This window comes from Syngnathus floridae, chromosome 8 (assembly GCF_059516105.1).
Source record: "Syngnathus floridae isolate MCC-2025c chromosome 8, RoL_Sflo_1.0, whole genome shotgun sequence".
In the NCBI taxonomy this organism is placed as follows: Eukaryota; Metazoa; Chordata; class Actinopteri; order Syngnathiformes; family Syngnathidae; genus Syngnathus; species Syngnathus floridae.
The window spans coordinates 7,029,993-7,047,456 of NC_142420.1; the positions used below are offsets into that span (position 1 = coordinate 7,029,993).

The window sequence follows — 17,464 nt, forward strand, 5'->3', positions numbered from 1 at the left end:
CTTGGGCTCAGGAGCACGTTGGAAAAATGATGTCAGTAAAAAATAGTTTGTTGCCGGATCTACAAACGTGAAGACGCCGCCATCCAAGGCGAAGGCCATAAATCATCAGCATCCACAAACGCCGCCGACGTCTCTCCGAGCCTGAGCTCATCTGAGATCCTCTGACATAAAATGGAAAAGTGTGCCTTGGCCTGAGGAGCCCACGTTTGAAAATGTTTTAGTGAGCGCCGGTTAAATCAGGCTTGTCAAGCGCTCCAGGCAAATGAGAAAAAGGACCATCCAGGTTATCCAGACAATATCTCTTTGCTGTGAGTAGGTAAAGTCACGTTCTTAGCCATCTTATTGACAATAACATACAACTGCAAAAAAAAAAAACATGGAGGCTTAGTCACGTTGACGCAGCCAACGCCTTGAATCAAGTTGTTTTCCAAAACATACATTTTATTGGGATCACATTGGAATTTGGACCAAAAGTGGAATGTTATGCCTTTTTTTTTCAGATAACAATTCATGTTTTGTTTGAAATCTGGCTAACAAAGGTTGTTCTCAGAAGTGAACCATTAGCTTTTGTAAAGAGGCTTGCCTTTGGAATAGGGTGTCAGAAGTAGTAGGATGGTTTGCTGAGTGGTCTTTGCTCAAGTACCTGGCACTCTGATGTCTTGTCACTGTCGAGGTTTTTTTTTTTTTTTTTTTTTTTGAGTCAATAGACCCAGATCCAGCTCTAGATTGAGGCTATTACTCATCAGAGCCGAGTGAAAATGGAGTGTGGGATGGTTATCCATGAAGCCATCCTTCGTGTGCCTTTGCTGAAAGGAAAGTGAGTGTGCTGTGAACTTGGATAGCATCGTAACAGAGTGACAGAAATTCCTGGGCAATATGGACAAAATTTCCTATTACGTAAAATAGAAATATGTCTATGGATTCAGTTAAAATTAACCTTCGTTTAAGAAAGACCAAAATATAACAAATATGAAATATAGTGTCATAGTTAATATATAGTCTTTTCATATCTGAGGGACTGTGACTCACCTCAAGACGTACGTGCTAGTTATCGTCCTTTGGTTTCCATGGCAATGAGTGTCTGAAGTGGAAGAGAGACAGAGCATGTAATCACTAGAAATGAATATTACTGAGCCCTTTTGTATTGTGGTAAAAATGATGTTTTTCCACCCACTAGAAGATTCCAGTCTGGGTTGTCACTCTTATTCCTCATAGTTTCGAGACGGATGTCAGATGTGAGATGGTTCACCTAAGCGTGGGAATGAGGAAGGATGAAGTATTCCGCTTCAAATTTCCATAAATGGGACAGAAAAGCTACCATGTGCTACATTGGTGTCACACAGAGCTAAACATCCTCCTGATGAAACATATAGTAGTATGCACAAAAAGGTTTGAGAGCGAGAATTTAAAACCCTCCGAGGCGACTTGAGCAAAACTTTCCAGAAGAATTAGTCACATTAAACCCTTTACTTCTCCGCTATAAAGAAGTGACCATTAGACACACAAGAATCCACAAGTGGCAATTATACCACTACAATACAGGCAAGACTCTTGAGACTCAATTCCAAATTTTATTTTCTTGTAAACATTTCCACTCTCCAGGTTTACGAGGGCAAAAGGCGACTGAGCGTAGGAGGCATTTAGCACTTTTCAAACACACTGGGGCATTTTGATGAAAGGTTGCTGGACCTCTGCGGTGCTAACTGCGCTGGATGACCTGTTTATTTGGACTCGGAGGGCGCATGTCCTCGGCTCCTGGAGCCATCTGTGAATAAGATGCCACGGTGGGGTTTTTGTGAGCCAAAATAAGCATCGGTAACGGCCAAAGAGTTCAGCGCAGCGGGGAGGCGTGTGTTTATTTACCGCTCACACACTCGGACTGAACAAACAACACAGAGGATCTGGTTAAGGATTATTTTATTACTTCGCAGTTTGTAGTTTCTACCATGGAAAAATAACATGTAACATAAGACTGTATTTACAATTCCATTTTTACAAAGTGTCTTTACAAGATTTGTGTTGCTTCCCGAAAAAAAAAAAAGACATTCAAAAGTGATACTAAAACACACACAACATCCACATCCACACACATCCAAATCAAACTGGAATACACACATAAATAAATATAAACATTCACTGACTGTTCCACGACAAACATTTCTACAGCCAAGATGTACAATGCATCATTTCCACACGTTATAATTTCATTAATAAACATTACATAGTATTCCCAGTATAGTTCTTTGTTAATCCGTTAAAGGAATATCGCTAACATATTGAAAAAGGACCATTTAAATTTTTCTTTTTCATGCCAACAGAATGCAAACGGTCGCCATGCAAAAGCTCTCCGATTGAAGCGCAATTTTAAAAGTCGAATGGACTACATGCAATGGAACTATGTGACATATTCTGGATGAGACAACCGTGACACCAAACATCGGTCAAAATAAATAGATCTTGTGCTTTTCTTCACAAATCGACGACGTACATATTGGTTTTTCTGTGTTCGCCTCAAACTGTACACAAGCTGCTGTTGTTGATGACTTCCATATTAGCCGCGCACTAACAAATACACAACAGTAGACTTTGTAGTAAAATTGTCAAAACTGTACACCGGTCTGACGTGATGAGTCAGAGGGGTTCCGAAAAGGATGTCTTGTGATGCTTTCAAAGAAGAGGACTGTTGTTTCATAAATGGAAAAGGGAGTGTGGCGGGGGCGTCGGTTTTTGGGACAGTTCACGTTTCCACACTTTCTTTCCGGATAGTCTCTGACAAATGGGAAGGAAAGAACGACTGGATTTGCCTCACTTTGCGACTCAGTGTCTTTCGACCGATGGTTTCTGGTGATGGGAATGGTGTTGCCGGAGTCTGGGCCCTTGGGGGCGGGGAAAAGGCACAGATTAAAGTTGTGAAATACACGACACAGGATTCTTTTATAGAGAGGTTGAAGGACATCGGAGTGTCCCAAGATGTTATTGCACTGATACATTTCGGCTATGAATCTCTTCAAGGCAACGTTTTCATCACACACAAGACTGTTGGTCAAGCTCTGACCTTGCGGGCTTATTCGTTTCCTGTTTCATGGCGTCGTTGAATTTCACTGCCATTTTCCACCCACATACAATGAGGCAAAAGTCCATTTTGTCCCATTTTAATGTTGTCCTCTATAGTAAAATGTTTCTCTACATTTCTTGAGCCAAGGCGCACGTTTGTGTTAGAAAAAACAAAAACACGTCAGGAAAAATGAATAAATTATAGTAGATATCATCCTGTCACAGTTTACTCACAAATGCACTTTGTGTAAAACCTGAGCCAGTTTCCACGAACTTAATCTGGTGGCATGAATGACAGGTGAATACAAAGGTTAATTGTACCTCCTGCCCCTTAGTGGAAGAGAATTTAATTGTTCTGTCTCTCACTAATGGTCACTGGCATATAGATGAGCAAAGATACATTATTTGCAGTAAATAAATATTGTGCTGAAGCACAGTTAGTTTGTACCATTGGGTGCGTTGAGTACCAGTATCTAAAAATTCTACTAGTATCTAAATAATAATAAAGTGGATCTACAAAGCTTTTGTTTTGTTGGATCAAATTCTGTTAAAATGTTACAATCTAGTGCCCTCGGCGAGTCGGCGAGACAGTGTTGCCATGACGACACATTTATTCTCATAAAATGCCAGCGTACCATCCAAAACCGTCTGAAATTCATTTTCGAATCGATAAATTCAACATATTGCAGTTAGCATGTCACACTGCAGACTGATATATGTATAAAGTCTGACGATAAAACTCTATTGTCACAATCGTTCATGGACGCAGGCAAGGCTAATCTGATTTAAAGCGACGGGCCTGTCGCAATGATTTGCGACATCGCAGTTTTTTGGCCTCGCATCGGACATGGATTCGTATTCGTTTGAATTTTAAATGACAGCTTGGACGTCAGAGGAAGTACTGTGCTTATGAAAATATGGACGTTCGTGGTAATATTTGCCTGTATTTTATTTTTTTAACTAATACGTTTACGTCTGGTATGTAGTCTGTAGGTTCCGTCTCACTGCAATTCTCAACAACATAGATGATATAGAAAACGGATGAATGGTTGGTTCCCAAAAGGGCTAATCATCTTGTAGTGCGTCATTGATCTGATAATGTTGAAACAGCTTGAAATGTTAATGGTGGGAAGAGCCTGATGTGAAAAGTGTCAGGAGTGAGCTCATACTTACGGTGTTGATTGACTGCTAATACATTGGGCGTCTGGAAGGTCTTGACAGTGGCGGGGCCTTCCCCTCCGCTCGTTATTACTTGCACCTCCAGTCTGTAGTAGGTGGACGGCCGCAGGTTGGACACGACCAGCAGATTGTGATCCTGACCGCAGAGACACGCAATCAGATGCAATTCAAACCAAAGTTGGCAAACAGAGAGGACTCAGACAAAAACAAATCACGACTTTCATAAGGCCGCCTCGCTCTCGTCTCTGCAGCTGGCTCGATAAAGCGTGCGGTGGGTGGCGTTATTTATAGTCGAGCTCAGGAGGCTGGGAGGCGCAGATAGGCGCACCGTACTGTTGAAGGAGCCAGATGATGTCAAAAAGCCGTTTTCTCTTTCTCGCAGAGCATGAAAGCGAAAAGACGCAAAGGCAGATGAAACGATATGAGAGTGTGAGAACAACGCCGTCTCGGAGCTTTTCCCGAGCGTCTGTCTGCGCACAAGATTCATGAAAGGAAGGCCACGGGGCGTTAACCTAAAGCCAGCCTCGACACTGAGAAATAAAACACAAGACCTGGGAGCTTCTATCTCACGGAAACACAAGCGACTTGTTTCACAATTCATCGTAGCTTCTTATCGGAGTTTCAAACACCCTACAGATTTCTTGATTAATCGTATTCAGCAATGTGATCAAGGAGTCTCTGGTGCAGATCATAATTTTACCGTATGCTAACATTATTTCTGCTCAAGGTTTTTTTTTTTTGTGGACTGTCAGAATTTGCAGACTAGTGAAGTGATTTAAACCTTGTTTATAGAGTATGATAAATGATTGAAGAATCAACTTGCAGTAGTTTAAGACCATGCGCTTTTAATTAATTAATCATTCGGGGCTTGTTTTAAACCCATTTGTTTGGGTTTGGTTCAACAGTCTTGACATTGTGAGTCACTCCACACTTAAATACCAGCAAATCAGGGGATCGGGTTTTTTTTGTTTTTTTTAATGATGCAATTGAGACTCCAACAAAAACTGAGGAGAATACTGCTAACTTGTTGGGATAAAAGTGTTACCCTGGAAACAAGAGCTGAACTATGTGACAATTTGGCAGTGGTATTTCTTACCGGAGGCAAGATTTGGGACTGGGAAATGATGCTGTTGGGCAAGCTATTCTGTCGACTCTCAGTGGTGATTTCAGCCCAGGTGACTTGAAAGCCCGTAATGCGTTGGTGGGCCGCCACCCGAGACACACGCCACAGGAAGCTGCCGGAGATATTTCCTCCGTTGATGGAAAACGTTGCTGTCAGGTTTTCGGGCTTGGCCAAAACTTTAGGAAGTGTTGCAGCTGTTTGAGGAAAAAAAATAATTAGTTTCTTGCCAAGTAGAAGATTGATACCATTTTAGGTCGGTATGCTATCTATAAAGCAAAGGGGAATCACTAAATTACACTTCAAACTTAAATAGCACCGCCAAGGACGGTGCTTTTTCATCCATATCTCTGACGACATTTTGCAAAACCTCCATCAATCACATCTGCAATACATGTTTTTGTACACTGGCCTTGCAGGAGGTTTGCGCTCCACAGAGATCAGTATAAACCGACACTTGCGCAGGGTGTTACGTGCCAGACTATTTCTTGGCTCAATCAGATTTTTTTTTTTCTCCCGGTGGCAAGAATCCCAAAATGTTGAAATCTTGTTTTGATAGTTTATGGATTTTATTTCATTACCTTGATTGAATACACTTGCAGAGTTTAATTGTTATATCAACAGTAATCAGATGGCTTTGTCAAATATCTCAATACTTGCCTCCCTCTCCCGGGCAGGGGATGTGTTTGTGAGTCTTGCTCCGGATGGTAGCACAAGACGGCGTGAGGAAGGTGATGCTCTCCTCCTTGGAGCGTCTCTTGGACTTGAGCATGTGAACCGTGACCTTGTACTTGCAGGAGAACAAGAGGCCCGGGAGGTTGATGTAGTTCTCCTGAGCCAAGAAACACACCATTGAGTCCCGTTGATGACTTTGACATGACATCGGGGGTCACGTCCCACCGAGCCTCTGAGATAATTAAAAGCGCGGCGCCAAGACGGATCACATTCCCGCTCAGGCTCAGAACCTCGCTTTCATTTTTTTTTCACTATGATAATTCGGTGGCCAGACCTGTTTGTGTGCTATGCCAAATAACACGCACTTTCAGGGTGTGAATTCTGGTGGTTTGCGTGATCAAGTGTGAATTTTATCAAACCTAAACTTGGAACGCAACCAAAACAAACGGACTGAGACCACTTGAACAGGTCGGTCTCGGCCCGTTTGTAACCGAGCCGTCAGTTTAGCTGAGATTTGAAGACAGCACAAACCACAAGACTCAAAATGTTGAGTAGAAAGAATTGAAATGTCAGGGATGTTTTGGTCACATTCAGATATAGCTAGTGGGGCATCTGAATACATTACAATATTGTAGTTTCTTTTTAATAATAAAAAAAAGTCCAACTTATACTGTAAAAATTCATCCAACAAGGAAAATATATTTGGTGTAAACCGATTCCTTTTTTCTTATAATTTTCAAATGTCTTGAGATGGTGAAAGGTTGTTTTTTTTAGCTTTAACCTTTTGCCATCCATCCATCCATCCATCCATCCATCCATCCATCCATCCATCCATCCATCCATCCATCCATCCATCCATCCATCCATCCATCCATCCATCCATCCATCCATCATCTGAATTGCCAAATTATAAAAAGATAAATAAAAGTGAACGTGAAATATTTTAATTTGAGTCTATGGAATCTATAAAATGAGTTTAACTTTTTTTTCCCTTTTTTTTTTTTAAATTAAGTTGTCCTCACTAACTTATTCCAAAAGCAATGCAACTGCTTTGGTCCAGACCAGAGAACCAAATTATTGTAAGCACATCCTCAAACATTTTTTAGATGCAGCACCCAAAAAAGTGCATCTCTCATCTCCTTTTTAAGGAAATATCGCTGACGTATGAATTATGATCTCTCATTGGACAAAAAAGTGAAGTTAAACTTGAACAGGGTGCTCCCTGCAGAGCCGCCGTGTACATTTCTCTCTGATACCAAACAGCTTTGATTAAAAGTGAATGAGAAAGACGCTGCGCTCACATGAAAGCACACGGCTGGAATCCTTCCCAGCCAACCTATAGAAGCAGGATGTATATTTCCAAGCAACCACAGTCGGGCTCCCCAAAGAATGTGTTGATTGGCCAGGTCTCTGCCATCCTGTATCAGCCTGAGCCCAAACAGCCCCCCAGCCCTCCCTCACCTCCCTTGACTCTCTTAAAAGGAAGCCTGGAGTGGAGGCTCCTTCAATGCCGTCCTCCATTCCCGGAACATTTGCTTTATTAAATGCCTTTTATTGGCCATCACCCCAATCGCCTGACCACAAGACTGAATTAGAGTGTTCACAACAACAGCCATTGATTTGCCAAGTGCCATTGGGCTTCGGGTTCATCGAGTGGAAGATTTGTCCGGGCTAAAGCATCAAATAAAAACGGGAGGGGTGAGGGTGGGGAGGCACGTGCTTTGCATTGCACAGGGCTGCTGATGAGGCTCTGGCTCAGCAAGCTTGGCCAAACATTTTCAGCATAAGACCAAAATTAGAATTTGGTTCCTTTCTGGAATCCAAACAAGAACTAAAACGTTATTTGGCAATAATCTGCATGTCTGCTTAGAAATTGACTCACAAACCATGTTGGATCCCGAACCAAATTCTTTGGGAAACCCTGACTTGGGTTGAATACATAGAACTGCATTTTTTTTACTCCCTAGTGGCACAATTTGAATATGGCAGCATCACGAGAATGAAAGCACAGATCATTAAATAAGGTCAAAATCTAGGGCATTAAATTTACAAGGACCATTAAATAAGGAAAATGATTGGAGACGGCAGTCACTGCAGTAATGTTAACATTGCCGCATTTAAACGAGCAGGTGAAGACTCCAGAATAACTGAATAGATATTTGAATTATTCAGCAATGTTGACACTTCTTGACATGTTTATATCCATTTTGGACGCATGAGATGTTCCAGGTGTCACGTTGTAAAAGGTGCAAAATGGTTGCCGTAAACAAACCTGCGTGGAGGATTTTTCTGGTCCCCGCGTCTCATTGTGGTGGCAGTACTCAGGCATCCACTGGACGTGGTAGCGGTTCATTCCAGGCTCTGGAATGTTAGATACGAGGGAAAATGTTGAAAAAGAAAAACAAAATCACATAATAGTGTTGTTTGTAGTTATTTGTAGCGCTGTAGAACTGGCAATCAACGGCAGAAAGCATTTTTACTACTTCTTTATAGCAAAAAAAACATTGCTGTTTTAGTGCAGTGGTCTGGAAAAAACAAGCAATTTGTCTGTGGGAATGAGCTGTTTTCACCGTTTTTACTTTTAATAGCGTAAATGCTTGAGAGATGAGTCAATAACAATGACTTTTCTATTGCCAGTCAAAGTGGAAGTGGTTAACTTAGAGTAATTCTCTTTTTAGCAAGATGTCGAAAATTGCCCCATTCCCCAGTTTTTGTATTCTGACAATTTTAAATTAAACACACAAGATATTTCATTAGACAGGCTGAAATGATTAAATGACAACACTCCCATCTTGAGATCAAGATAACTTATCGCTCTCTTCCTATTTTCTAAAAGCGGTCGAAACTTTTCCACTTAAAAACTTTGCCACTGATTACATTTCTAAATCCATGCATTGACGCACCAAGCACTTTTTTTTTTTTTAGCCAAGTAAATGTAGTCTCTCTTTTTTTCCCCCTTTGCTTGTTTTTTTCTGCAGCTGCGTTTTGGGAGGAATCTCTAAAAGGCCACTTTACACCATACATTTGGCAGCAAACGCACACAGTTAGCAGCTAGCTAGTCAGCAGAGCGAAGCATTTAACAGCCGAAAATCTTTCCAGATACTTCCTCCGGGACTTGGTAGAGCCTTAAAGCAGATCTAACAGCACGTAAATAGTGGACAGATGCGCACGGACGACGGCGTTGCAGCTGTTTGCTATCAAGTTGGCAAAATGTCAGTTTGGACCCCAAGTGACGAAAAAATAAGATAGTAATCCTCCTCGGTACAGCCGAAATGACCTTAATTGGACACATTAGCCTTCGTAAAAGAGCTCTCATGAGTTCATCATCGGCGTGGCCCTCCTCTAATGTTACCAAATTCATTATTCATTCAACTGTGTCGCTCCAATGTGTGCAAAAACGTGTCTGATTAATAATTGAACAACGCTGCGTTCGCCTTGCAGCGGGGCCGGGGTTGCAGCGGAGAGATAAAAGGGGCCCTTTGAAGACTTAGACGCAGCGTTGGCACCCGGAGCCCTTTAGCTCTTTGGAAGCAGAAGAGAGGAATTACAGGGTACCAGGAAATAGAGGGGAGGGAAGTAAATAAAGAAGATATGGTGTCTGGCACTGAGAGAGGATGACATGTACAACAAGGAACGGGAAACGAAAAACAGGTACACAGAACAGAAGCAGCTCTCGAGACATTTGCGGTGTCGTGGTTCACTCGGCTGACTTCAAGTCCCATGCTGTTGTATTTGTTTATGCGCCGTATGATCAGAGGTGTCAAACTCCAGAAAGTAGAAACCCTGCCGCAGTTTGGTTTTTGCTACTGGTGCTAACCAACAGATCGGACGGATTAACAAACAGATGATCAAAACAATCGGTTACCAGACGGCTCTGGCACCGTCCAGACTTTTGTTTGGGTGCGAGCCATATTATCTGATGAAGCTTTGCTTTGGTGTTCAAGAAACAGCCCAGAAGCCGAACATAGATTCATTTCTGTCTCAGTATATGTCTAAAATCTGCCTTATGGATTTGGTTCCAGCTCCTTCTGACTGTGATATGACAAGACCTATAGAGAATTCATGACTGGATGGCTTCAGAGTTGTCATTGCCAGACTGACGCTGTCGGCATGTCGGGCAGACAGCGATATTATCTGATCAAGTCCACAATGCATTTTGCTTTGCTGTTCTACAGACACACCAGAGGCCCTGTGATTCAGTGATTGAGTGTATGAGTGTAAATGGTCGTCTGCCCTTGTCAAAGGTGTAAAACGCCTTTTGCCTGGGCTAGACTCCAACGCACCCATGACCCTGAGCAGAATAAAGAGTATAGACCGGACGGATGGAATAAATCAGAACAGTTGCTACCAAACTGCCGACATCGCCGCCGTCCTACAGTCTGCGTGTTGGGCGGACAGCGATATATTATCTGAACAAGTACACAGCTTCGGCATTTTGGAGATACCCCAAAGAACCGAGGTGTTTTGGATCATGATGAATGAGGGTTTAATCACGGTCCAGTTAACCTGTCCTTTCATTTTGTCTGTCACACAAACCAGATGTCCCCAGACTACAACTCGGCGGGCCATCTTTGTGTTTACAGTAGTAGAACCAGGCTTGCCGGAGCCAAAGACGGGGGTCATCCCTCAAGTCTAATGAATGGCAGCGGCACATACTGTACACTGCAGACGAAAAGAAACGAGGAGCCTGGATGAGGATTTACAGTGTTCTCTAACACAGTGATTCCCCGGCCGTGATTGATCGCAGTTAGCGGCGCTCCAAGCCAACCTTTGCGAACAGTTCTGGGCCGAGTCCATCTCCTCGCCTCTCTCTTCTGATTCAGCAGTTGGTGTCTCACCAGGCCTTTCCCTTCAAGCCAGGCTTTGCATTCTTGACTCCGGGATGTAGAGTTTGGCTTGGCCCGTGACATAGATTAGTAACAGAACATGGAGCAGCCAATGGGATTTGACAGGTTACCCTGAGAGCGTTGCTTTCAAGGCTTCCATATTTCCACTCCGGTATTAACCCAAGACTTGGGAAATGGACGCCGCTGGGACAGGCATGTCTACGCGGGCAAGCCTTCCCGTGCCGTGTGACATCAGCTCTTGCAAAACAAAATGGAGTGCCTAAGCGGGGATCTATTAAAGGCAGCTGTCAATAAATCCCATCGCGCAGCTCCCACTCGGAGTGTTTATTGTTCTTTACTAAACAGTGGCTCCGCTCTGCCAGTCCGTGTGCACGTTTTACACCATTTTTTCCTCCCTTTAGCCCTCACACAAAGACACATTGATTCATTTAGTCCATCTAAACAATCAGGTAACGATGAAGAGATTCTTCCATTGTTTGGCTGAAAAGAGCCAAGCATAACACATTATTACGGCATTCATCATTCTAGACCTTAACAGGGTGCTAATGTGATTTTATTAAAGCTATAAATCAATACAGATTTTGTTCATACCTCCGCGGTTCTTCCAGTAGACACGGACTTGCAGCTGGCCATCCTGGTAGAAGGGCGTGCCCACCTCCAGCGGGCCAGAAGGTCGCTTTGCCTTGGCCAAGGTTGGTCCGGCGGGGGGTATCTCTTCTTTCTTTGACTTGTGCCCTGATTTTACTAGGGAAAGAAATGGGAAACGTTTTTTGCTTCTGCAGTTGAAACAGCACATTGATTGTGTCATGGCCGCAACGTGGCGACACAAAGACAACACTTTCCTTGTCAAAATCAAGCTGCTACAACATGTTCTTTATGTGCCGGAGCTGGATAGGTACCAACAGGCTTGAGTCCAAATTCAGCCAACTTCAATGCTACATAAAAATGTGCATGCTTGTAGCACTGAGGCTTAGTCTGTCTGCTAACAGTTAATAAGAAGAATTTTGTGCAAACGGAATGCAAACAAACTTAAGGAAAAACTGACTTTAGCGACGGATCAGCAATATCACACAGAGCACGACTTACTCGCCGCACAATAAGCTGATTCAGTTTGCTTTACAAATGTCGCACTAAATTTAGAGTTATTTCATGTTTTATAAATGTTCATACTAGTCAAAGTCAACCATTTTTGATGTCTGATATCTCTTTGTTTTGTTCTTTCGTTCCCAGCTTTCACTCGGCTAATCTGCTGTTTGCTTAGAAATGTCAGTTTGTATTAACCATGCTGGTCTCAAAGAAAATTACACTTCCCAACTATTTGGGGGGGTATAAAAATATTCTTTACCAGACATCTTCTTTCCCTTTGACACAAAAAGGATCTGGTCTGGACTTTTGTTTTTTTAATGGATTGCTATTTTTAAATTGACATGTCCTTTTATGCTGTGCCTTGTATTTGATTCTCAAGTTCCAATTTCTTGCAACGTCTGACATAATTAATCAACTGTTTTATTGATTGCGTAGAATTAATTGTGCAAACCTGTTAGTTAATATGTAAACATTCTCGTTGACAGGCATATGCATGACAATGAGCGCAACCAATTTCTTGGACAAACATCAAACTCACAATGACATTGACTAATGGGTGATAAAAGTCTCGCAGCTGAAGGAACAGATAAATATTATCCAAGTCTCATGGTGTTTACCTGATTCCGAATTCTGGGTGGTGCTGAATTGCAGCAAGGCCTTGGGACTCTTCAGTCGCACCTGTCCCCAATACGTCACGGCCTGCAGCTCCATCGTGTAACTGCTGTTGACTTGCAGGGCCTCCAGGTCCACCCAGCTCTGAGTCTGTAACGACAGAGGTTGGCATTTGAGTCGTGTCGCTGAAGCTCTTTCTCAAATGCTTGTCACCATCTGAGCTGAGGCTCAGCCTGTGCCAAAGCCAGGCCTGTGGGAAAGCCCTTCTTATGAAGAACACATGTGGAGGCCTCCTCGTGGTGAGGAGATAGCCACCGGGGCCTCGTGAGGGAGCCGTGTTGTCACAGCCTCCCAGGGTTTCCATCCCCTGCTTGGCTTTCTTGCATTCCAGCGGCAACAGTGAGCCTTGATGAGCTCTTATTATTGACTGCGTGCGTGTTTTGACATTCTTGGGCCAGCAGGGTGCTTTGGAAGACCCCAAGGTGCCAAAGTGGAAACCAGTAGTACATGTGTCAATAGGTGTCTGATGTCTCGACTCTCGGTGCCGCATCTGCTCTTCATTTTGAAAAACTAATTCAGAAGAAGACTCTCTGCAGGTGTGTATGTGTTGTCTAGACTGGCAGGTTTTGCATGTCTATCCCTAATGAAATGATTTTCACGGGCGGATGTTAGTGGAAGTCTTCTGTATGTACTCAGGCACTTATGTTACATTTTTGGGGAATCAGATAGTCTGTAAGCCATTTATTTTAAGGGTAATGATATAAGATGAGTTTCAAATGAAACTGATTCTGATTTTGGGATCGCTGCAGTTTAAACAATTTAAATTGGCAGTTATACATCTTTTTAGACGAAATGTCAATTCTTGGTAGTTTTTCGTGATTCACAGCTGGGTTCAGTCGGTTTTCTACGCTAACAGCAGTTGATTACTTGTTGTACAGCAAAGAGCTTGTTCTTATTGCAAACATTTTAGCACAGGTTAGTTCGCTAAAATGCATTTGACGACGCAATATTCCGAATGATGTACAATGCAAACATTTCATTCCTAAAGTGGTTCATCACGGTCCATTTGTTAGCCGCAACTAAGAATTCCAGAAAAAAATGAAGTGGAGTAACTTAGCAGAAATGTACACAGCATCTCAAAGGCTGTATAAAAATGTCAAAGAAAATAATTTATACTGCATGTAGCCATGGATTTATACTTCTCATTTACTAGCCCGATTTCATATACATTTCAGCAACGCGGTTGTAAATTATGAGACTTGGCAAAGTTGTATAAAAACCTCCACAGTGATCGACGCACAATAGAAGGAGGAATGTGCTGTGGTATGAGCGAAGGATGTCTTTAATTTGGGGGGGGGGCGGACAACTGATCTTCTCAAGGCCTGATCAATGAAGACAGTACAGGGGGGTCCTCAGTTTATGATACTTTCATTCCTTTGGCGGCTTGTAGTCTCTTAGTCGTCGGGAAATATTACATGATGAAAAACACTTGTAGGCATAAAGTTAGTACGGCATTACTGTCATCGGCTACAAAGCTCCTATACTGTTTCCATCCTGGTTGATACAGCGATCACAATCACATCATTGTATCTGTTTACCATTTCTACTTGGGTGTTATAAGCGCAAATAAAATGGGTCCATGTCATAAAGCCACAGACACCATGAGCAACAGAAAGGATAAGTGCCAGCAAGACATACGATAAATAAAGTCAGAGAGCAATTTTTAGCCTCCTAGTAGCCTCTGTGTCTGAAGTACAGTAAATAACGACCCAATCATCGTGGAAATAGTGAATGAATCACAATTAATGTGTCCTCCTTCAAAGCATAACTGGATTGAAGGGCTTCTTCAATCAGTCAGCGGAAGGAAAAGCAACAAACAGAAGAGCTGACTCTGTTTGTGATTGATGGCTTCGCATGCAACATTGGAGAATCCCGAGGAGGGGGACTTTGAGTGAGATAATGTCGGAAAGCGGAAAACGAAGCGGGGAGAAAGGACTGGGAGGGAGCGTTTACCCCGTTGGTGGTCTTTCTCCTCCTCTTCTTGGACGGAACCGACGACTTGGTGGGCACGGTCCAGCTCCAGAACACTTTGTAGTGATGTATGGGAATGTCGGGCTCCTCTGGCAAGCTCCAGTTGAGACGAACTGTCACCAGGCCTTCATCACCCTGCGTCACGTTGGTGACACGCAGGCTGCTCGGGCGTGGCGGGGCGGACGGGTCTGGAGGACGAAGGAGCAAACGCTGTCACGAGGGTGACAAATTTCACACATCTGCAGACATTTAAAACGTCGAGGTTCTTTCGGGCGAGTCTAATTGAAGGTGGAGTTACATTTGCAGCCAGAACGCCTTTCACCACTTTGGCTGAGGAGGAGAGGGGTGACTGCTATGACACTTTGTAAAGTCATTAGCCCTCCGCTGACAATGCGCCGTGAGATGTTATGACAGGTGTCATATCACGACTACGACAGCACTAGTGGTCAGGGGTTAACAAACACATGGCGGCCAGCCTTGGCATCGCCGTAATGAACGTGCGAGTGGATTCCGTGTGCTCCCGCTGCTGTGCCGCTGCTCGCTTTTGATGGCAGAGAGAAAGCGGCGATGTCTCTTCCTGGCTCGTAAAGGAACGGATTACATATACTTCATGATTGCGCCTCAGTACAATTTTCATGGTCTGTACCTTAATTAAGATTTCATCTCAGAAATGTCCTTTCGCTATCTAAACACAGTTAGACGTTTACTCAAATTATGTGTAACAAAATGACCTTATAGTCTACCATTCATTTTCAATTACCGTATTTTCCGCACTATAAGGCGCACCGGATTATAAGGCGCACCTTCAATGAATGGAAATTTGAGGTTTTTAGGTGCGCCTTATAGTGTGGAAAATACGGTACTATACTCGTCCTGTATTACTATACTCAACTATCGCTTGAGGGTACTTTATACGAGACTGCTGCTGTGCGGCTATATCAGAAAGAGAGACAGATCAAGAGAGAGAGAGAGAGAGAGGCAGGGCCACTTGCCAGGCCCCAGAGCAAGGGATAATGAGAAAATGACTCCTCTCTCTCTCTTTCTCTCTCTTTCTCCTTCCCTCTGCCACCTGAAACACATTTAAGCCCTTCAAACACACACACTGACACATGGACTCCGCATACCAGCTGACGTTGGCGGCGCAAGACAAATAAGCCTTCCCTTCTTACAAATTGCCTTAACAAAAAAGTGTAGCAGGAGTAAAATTGCAATCAGATGATACGGACCAGGCTATGTAAATAGCGACGCTGTGACCGAACGCCCGGGAACTCATCAGTGCCATGACAGCTCCCATCAATCTATCAATGTCCTGCCACTGATTGGCCTGATTGGGGATCACTTTCTATTCCCCCAAGCGGAATCCCTTTTTTCTCCACCTGTGCCGCGCTCTGTCGGAGCGCCATCCACAATGCTCTGGGGAGCACATGCATGATGAAGGATTGACAGTGCGGGTCAACACATACACAGGCAACACATGTAATACCAGACACATATGTATTTAAGTTTGGAATAGAGTCTCTTTAAAAGACACGTGCCTTTGGATACAAAAATATTCACAAAAAAAACCCAAATAATTGACAACCCACCAAAACTAAAAGCCAGGTGGTTGTAAGCTTATCCTGAGCTTTCCACTGTTCAACATTTTTTTCTTAATGAATTTTCGGTTGGGAAAGTAGCTCCTAATCTACGTGAGGTATCTGGATTTAAAAAAAAATGTTCAGTGCGCAGCTCTGCCAACACGTCAAACAAACTTGTTTAGTGTCATAAAACGAGGCAGCGACATGACGCTAATCTCTAGCAAAGATCTACGGCAAGTAAAAAAAAGTTACGTCACCTCACTGGGAGCCAAGACTACACTTAAATTCATTTGGAAGTCGAAATATCCCGTCTAATTTAGACATATTACATTTACGCGTGACTCTAAGGAAGCGGGATGGAGTGGGGGGGAAACCCTCTTGTAATTGAATTTGGTAATGAAAGGTTTTGAGCACTCGAATGACTGAGTATATTCAGTTTCACTTTGAATTTGTTCATCTCATTGGCCACAACATTAGGTACAGTGAGTCAGTACCATGTGTACAGTTTTTAGACAGCGGAAACCTAAACAGCAAATGAACATCATAACAGTGAGTAGAAATAAAAATAAATGTTTTGATTAGAAAAAGCAAAAATGTAAATCAAGCCAAAAGCTCCACCTGCTCCCAGGTCTTAAGCACAACAAATGGAGGTCAGTGGGTGTCAAGCAGGAACTGACACTTGAGTGCGTGAGACCACACAACCAGCACATATAAACACACATGCAAAATGTACGTACACACCTCTAGCGGAGCGGAAGTGTTTGCTTGGCGCAGTGAAGCCGCGGGTCCCGTGCACATTGACGGCAGCGACTCTGAACTGGTACCATCTGCTGGCTCTGATGTCGGCCAGTTGGACCCGCTCCTCGGCGGTCTGAGGGACAGATGGGGAGAGAGAGACCGGCAGGGGGTCAGGGTTCGCGTTGGGTCAGAGCCTCTGTGCGAGTTTGCTGCCACATCAGTCATCCGCGTGTTTCTCCTCGGTGGAACTTTCAAAAGACGAGGTGACTTTGAGGAATGGGCGACTGTGTGGAGATGTCCGTCACCACGGCGATGTAGTTTCACAGCTGCGACATGCTACGGTGACACACTAACGCTACCTTGAGTTTACATTTCAGTTTGCTACGGTACAGTTCAGTTCAAATCAGTCAACCTTGGACAAGTTTGTTTTGCATAACACTCATTTGAGTCACAGGTGACCTGGAACTTATCCCACCTGACTTGTGTCGAGTTGCTGAGGACACCACCAGTCAGTGCTAAAGAATGGTTTGTGATTAGACAGCTAA

General features: G+C 43.4%; 1 protein-coding gene and 1 long non-coding RNA gene across 2 annotated transcripts in view; both read right to left on the reverse strand.

The window, feature by feature from the left end:
• Nucleotides 1-455: 455 nt before the first annotated feature.
• Nucleotides 456-1,249, reverse strand: LOC148394276 (uncharacterized). Its single transcript, XR_015859712.1, has 3 exons — nucleotides 1,175-1,249; nucleotides 1,030-1,081; nucleotides 456-806 (listed from the first exon to the last, which is right to left on the reverse strand). It is a non-coding gene; the product is annotated as an uncharacterized LOC148394276 (long non-coding RNA).
• Nucleotides 1,250-1,900: 651 nt separating this feature from the next.
• The window catches only part of LOC148394277 (anosmin-1), a 45,431-nt gene continuing 29,867 nt past the window's right edge, over nucleotides 1,901-17,464 (reverse strand). The window contains exons 6-14 of the mRNA XM_088383632.1: nucleotides 16,923-17,052; nucleotides 14,587-14,792; nucleotides 12,579-12,723; nucleotides 11,467-11,619; nucleotides 8,301-8,389; nucleotides 6,014-6,185; nucleotides 5,330-5,550; nucleotides 4,228-4,369; nucleotides 1,901-2,876 (exon numbers count right to left, since the gene is read on the reverse strand). Coding sequence (XP_088239758.1) covers nucleotides 2,818-2,876; nucleotides 4,228-4,369; nucleotides 5,330-5,550; nucleotides 6,014-6,185; nucleotides 8,301-8,389; nucleotides 11,467-11,619; nucleotides 12,579-12,723; nucleotides 14,587-14,792; nucleotides 16,923-17,052 — 1,317 coding nt within the window. The 3' untranslated portion in view covers nucleotides 1,901-2,817. The remainder of the gene's footprint in view (nucleotides 2,877-4,227; nucleotides 4,370-5,329; nucleotides 5,551-6,013; nucleotides 6,186-8,300; nucleotides 8,390-11,466; nucleotides 11,620-12,578; nucleotides 12,724-14,586; nucleotides 14,793-16,922; nucleotides 17,053-17,464) is intronic.